The sequence below is a fragment of the Octopus bimaculoides genome, chromosome 20, assembly GCF_046866305.1.
Source record: "Octopus bimaculoides isolate indiv1 chromosome 20, ASM4686630v1, whole genome shotgun sequence".
Classification (NCBI taxonomy): domain Eukaryota; kingdom Metazoa; phylum Mollusca; class Cephalopoda; order Octopoda; family Octopodidae; genus Octopus; species Octopus bimaculoides.
Genome location: NC_142947.1, coordinates 36,319,891 through 36,325,890, shown reverse-complemented (window position 1 = coordinate 36,325,890; position 6,000 = coordinate 36,319,891). Strand labels below are relative to the sequence as shown.

The 6,000-nt window shown below is 41.2% G+C and overlaps 1 protein-coding gene across 3 annotated transcripts in view; it reads right to left on the bottom strand.

Moving 5' to 3' along the window:
• Positions 1 to 1,730: 1,730 nt before the first annotated feature.
• The window catches only part of LOC106877389 (sodium- and chloride-dependent glycine transporter 1), a 55,121-nt gene continuing 50,851 nt past the window's right edge, over positions 1,731 to 6,000 (bottom strand). For all 3 annotated transcript variants that reach the window (XM_089338355.1, XM_089338356.1, XM_089338354.1), the window contains 2 exons: positions 4,095 to 4,256; positions 1,731 to 2,200 (listed from right to left, as the gene is read on the bottom strand). In XM_089338355.1, the coding sequence (XP_089194481.1) occupies positions 1,934 to 2,200; positions 4,095 to 4,256 (429 nt within the window). In that variant the 3' untranslated portion in view covers positions 1,731 to 1,933. The remainder of the gene's footprint in view (positions 2,201 to 4,094; positions 4,257 to 6,000) is intronic.

The following is a 6,000-nucleotide window of genomic DNA, read 5'->3' as shown; positions in this document are numbered from 1 at the left end:
TACAGTTCCATTTTGTGAGCTCATTATTCTAGTTAAGTCAAAAAATCTTAAAAGATTTCTGAGACTAGTTTTAAATAAAATTCTCGATATATCGCTTCTCTCTACAAATACTAGAGTTTTAAAGTTTTCAGACATGTAAACACACTTGCACAAATAAAATTCAACTATAATTTCCGTCTTGGCGATCTGCTTAAGATTCTGTTGATTCTACGTGTTATCGACATATCTTGTTTGAGCAAAATATTTATGTATTCTAATGCAAAGACTTTGCACATTCGTACTTCTTTAAAACGACAACACTAAAATTTTCAAGAAACTTATTGGTTTCAATTTTCGGCACAAGGTCAACAAGCTCGGGGGAGGGGGAAAGTCAGTTACTCAACTGGTACTTATTTTATCGACCCCGAAAGGATAAAATGCACAGTGGACCTTGGAGGGATTTGAACGTAGAACGTAAAGACGGACGAAATACCGCTAAGCATTTTATCCGGCGTGCTTACGATTCTGCCAACTCGTCACCTTGAAGTTTTCAATAAACTTAATACAGTATACTATGGTATTTAAAAAAATGTTAAAAAAAAACCGGGTCCTACGCGTAAATTTGGGCCTCCCATTAGCTTTGTCGTTGTTGTTCACTACTATAGGCTATTCAATCCACACATTTCGAGAAAGCGTATTGTTCGACCGATATTTTTTGAAGACACCTTCAACACTGAGAGATGTTGCTCAAATATTGTCTATCCATTTGTAGGCCAACTCACTGAATGTGAAATTAACAATGCATACTTTTAGCAAGGTAGAGTTACAGCACATACTTCGCGCATTACCATGGCGCTACTTCAAGAGTTTTTCGGTGAACGGATTATTTCGAAGGGACTTTGGCCACCAAGATCACCTGATTTAACACCGCCAGATTTTTTGCTGGAGAGCAAGTAATGGATCAGTGTACAAGAATCGCCCGAAAACCATTAATGAGCTAAAAGACGCAATCATAACCTTCACACGGCGTCAGACTTTCCAAGATGTATTTTAAAACATGTGTAGAAGAGTCAATTTATGTATTGAAAATGAAGGACGACACTTTCAACACCTCCTTATAATTTTTTTAAAAAGTCTTGTAAAGTCTAATATATTCTTTTGTAATAAAATACATACTGCGGAGGGACGTTTTGAATACCCTGTGTATACGACGGGCCTCTTTCAGTTTCTGTCTATCAAATCCACTCACAAGTGGTCGGCCCGAGGCTATAGTAGAAGACACTTGTCGAAGGTTCCACGCAGTGGAACTGAACCCGGAGCCATGTGGTCGGGAAGCAAGCTACGCCTGCGTCGATATAATGAAATAAAAAAAAGAAAAGAAAAAAAAAGGCGTCATAGCATTTCACTTCAAAGCAGGAACTTCCTATTCCTTCTCGCCCGCTCATTCAGCCATCTTAAAGCCTGTTATTCATTTCTATACCAGCGCTCACAATTAGTGCCTGTCTTGTGTTAAATTACTGCTTTGTGAATCAGTGATTTTCTACGTTTATTTTTAATTAATCAATTATCATTATTTTGCTTTTGTTGTTATTTGTTTCAGTTACAAGAACTGGAAAGGGTCCTTGACGCTCTGCTGCCAATTCTAGTCCAGAACGTCCGGCTTTGTTTTATACATGTTGTAAATTTACTGTAATTTTCTGCTGGAAATAAATGAAATAACACAAATGACAAACAATACGTGAAGGCTGTCACTCTTTCATCTTCCTGTATTCTGCACTTTATTTGGTTTTGTACAATTACAAAAAATATAAAAATAAACAATACGCCCTCCTTTCCTTTAAATTAATTACATCAACACGTTAATCAAAAGACCGTTGTGTCAAATCATCCTCTCCCTATTCACACACACACAAACGCACGCTTGCACGCACGTAAACACACACTGTCACATCAGTTAAAATTTACTGTTTGTTGTAGCTGTAGAGTTCGGCAGGTCGGTGACATTTTGACGAGTGTCACCTTCAAAAGCCTCGTTCTCCACCCCATCAACTTCAGTGAACATTTGTCTCCTTTGAACTTCCTCTCCATTTTCCGCAGTTGTCTCCGGGCCTCCTCTGCTCTCGGAGTCGTCATCGTCGTCTACCTCCGCATACTTGCCTGTGCGGTTTTCTGGTTCGGACGGTCCCCAGTTTGACAGGGGTTTTAAAGACTTCACCATCACCTGGATACGATTAAAATAAATATATAAGTGACTTGTTTTGAGCCGAAAACTGAAGCATTATGGACAAGTTGTTTCAGTCGCCTAAAGCGCATACAACCTAAAACGCCTATCAAATGAAATAATAATAATATGGCCTGTAATTTCGGGGGTGAGCGCAAGTCGATTACACCAACCCTAGTCGACCCCGGAAGGATGAAAGGCAAAGGTAACCACGGTGGAATTTGAACTCAGGATGGACGAATTGCCGCTAAGCATTTTACTCGGCGTGCTAACGATTCCACCAGCTCGCGCCTTATGGGTTCAAATTTTGGCACAAGGTCAGCAATTTCGGGGGAGGGAGCAAGTCAATTACATCTACCCCAGTACTGAACTGGTACTTATTTTATCGACACTAGACGGACGAAAGGCAAAGTCGACTCCGGCGAAATTTGAACTCAGAACATAGACGGACGAAATGCCGCTAACGATTCTGCCCAACGCCTTAAATAATCCTTTCTACTGAAGGCACAAAGTCTCAAATTTGGTGGAGAGGGGACGAAAGGCAAAGTTGACCCCGGCGGAATTTGAACTCAGAACGTAGCGACGGGTGAAATGCCGCTAAGCATTTCGACCGGCGTGCTAACGATTTTGGCAGCTGGCCACCTTGATGATGATGATGATGATGATGATGATGATGGGCTACAGCAAATATTCTGCTTAATACCACAGATTTGCTTGTCAGTTGTTTGACCTTAACCAGTTGAGCATGTCCCTTGGTGGCTGACGATATGTGCATCTCTGATCACGAGCAGAAGTAGAGGGGGAGCATCATAGCCATGTGCTGAGAGGAATTCTTTGGGGTTTGAATAATTCACCTTTGGAAACATGGGTGTCTTGCTCAACATCCTTAAACAAACCTTATTCAGGGACCTTTTGAGCGGAATGGGCTACTCGACCTGAAGAAAATTCTTACTGGGCCCCACCTGCAAGGTCATGTGCTGTTTATCTTGATATGAGATCACCATGTCGCGCACATATGGTTGTGATGCATGTGCCTGGTGTACCCTTATCAGACGGGTAGTCATGATGGGTATATTGGGCTTTGTATATTTTACTCCAGTGTCACTTTGATGGCATGCACTGCTCTCTCACTCAATAATAATAATAATAATAATAATAATAATAATAATAATAATAATAACCACACAAGTGCAACGGACCTCTGCAGAATGTGTGGGAAGAGGGTCGAAAGCGTGACTCACATTGTTAGTGCTTGTGAAAGTCTTGCGCAGAAAGAGTTCAAGCGTAGACACCTCCACTGGCCACTATGCCGTAAGTATGGATATGAGGTTATGGTTGCTTGGTACCAATATACACCGGGAAAGGTGATGGATGAAAAGGGGAAGGCAAAAATCCTCTGGGACTTTGATTTCCAGACAGACAGGATGTTAGAGCACGGAAGGCCGGATATAGTAACCTTTAGGAGGGACAAACAAGAGTGCTCAATAATTGATGTGTCAGTGCCAGGAGATCAACATATCATCATGCAAGAAAGAGAAAAGGTTGATAAATATGGAGATCTGAGAACTGAGGTCGCTAACATGTGGTAGCTACGAGAGTCAAATATAAAGGTTATCCCTATTGTCATCGGAGCATTGGGTTCAATACCACCCAATCTGAAAAAAACAACTGGCGTCCCGTTCAGGGAGAATGCTGTGATCTCGTTCACTTATACCCCATGGAAAACGGGTAACCGACCCCATGAGTATCTAGGACTCGAGACAGTAATGTTCAGGTAATGATGATGATGATGATGATGATAGTGATGATGATTCTATTTAGTGTTTAACAATTTCTACCCTCATACTCCGGGGTCTATATTTTACAATAATATCTATATAATATGTCTACTTACCTGATAACCTCCGCTTTGGCAGTGTTTCACTACGAAGTATACTGGAATAATCATAAGTGGAATGATAACTATCAACCAGCCAACAGTTTGTGCCCATTGTGGGTAAACATACGACTGAAGTGTGATTACTTTGTATTGTATGGCCTTCGATACTATGACCACCTGGAGGAAAAACAACAGGGATAACATAATGAGCTAACATTCATAATGGTGATCATTCTTGTTATTCACATAAGTACAAATCTAAGGCAGCGAGCTCAAAAAATTGTTAGAGTGTCGGACAAAAATGCTTAGTGACACTTCTGCCTCTTTACGCTCTGAGCTTAAATCCCATCGAGGCCAACTTTGTGTAGTCTATATTGTCTGGTCTAAATTAATTATCCAGTCTAAATTAATTATCCAGTGTAAATTGTCCACTCTAATTCGTCCGGTCTGTTGTTCGACGTGGAATTCCACAGACAATTGATCTTCTGAAGTTTGGAAAAGCTGCTTTCACAGTCCGTGCTGCTTACAGGAAGTGTAAGATTGATGTATTTGGGTGATATACCAATAAAATTCCAGTTAAGTGTAAAGGGTACATGGTCTAGTGATTAGCATGTTACACACATGATCGCGAGATCGTGGTTTCAAATCCTGCGTTGTGTTCTTGAGCAAAACACTTTACCTCACGTTGCTCTGGGATCTCTTCGACACCTGACGTGTGGTGTACTATGTACCTGTTCAGGCAACGTTGATTTGATGGAGGGCAGTGAGCTAAAGTGCGAAACATACACTTGATTACTAAAAAGAAACCATTTTTGCAGGTTGTTCAGTAAGAACTTCCAGAACCGTCTTTCTCGTATTACAGGAGACTACCACAACCGATCAAATACTGGGGGTCAATATAATTACGGGCCTTGAATCCTGCAACGATTCAAGGCCCGCAACGGCATCTCGTCCAGGAGCAACGTTGTGATGTTGGTCACTTGTACAGCATTGCAAAAAGGTAACAAGCATTATGAAGTCCTAAGGCTCAAGGAAAAACGAAAATGGGTTCAAAGAGAGAAATCTGAAAGAAGGAACTGACAAATTCAGTATTTGACTGATACGTGAATGAGTTGATCTCTGCTGTATGACAAAGTCGACATAAGAGGGACATAACCAAAAATGCTTCTAGGTACAATACATGTAAGAAATATATATAAGGGTTTCCAAAATAGGTATGAGGTCGCGCATCTTTTGGAAGGAAGATAAAGGGAGTTGTGCCATCGGCGGTTCTGGACTGGCACATATTTTATAGACTCAGAAGAAGAATATATAAAAAAAGAAGCTAACCTCAGTGGAAATGGGATCTTATTTAGGATTGGCATGTCCATCCTACCTCAATCTTAGTTGTTTTATTAAGGCAGCGAGTTAGCAGAATCGTAACCGTGCCGGGAAAAAAATTGCTTAGCGGTGTTTCTTATTTCTTTATTGCCCACAAGGGGCTAAACATAGAGGGGACAAACAAGGACAGACAAAGCGATTAAGTCGATTACATCGACCCCAGTGCACAACTGGTACTTAATTTACCGACCCCGAAAGGATGAAAGGCAAAGTCGACCTCGGCGGAATTTGAACTCAGAACGTAACGGCAGACAAAATGCCGCTAAGCATTTCGCCCGGCGTGCTAACGTTTCTGCCAGCTCGCCGCCTTAAAAATGCTTAGCAGTGTTTCTTCCGACTTTACGTTCTGAGTTCAAATGTCGCCGGTGTCGACTTTGCGTTCATCCCTTTCTTTTCGGAGTTGATAAAGTAAGTATCGGTTGAATTCCGGGGTCGACGTAATCGACTGGTACCATTTCCCACACTTTCTAGTCTTGTGCCAAAATTTGAAACCAACATCTTTTCTGTAATAAGCACAAGGCCTGAAATATTTTGTGGGGTG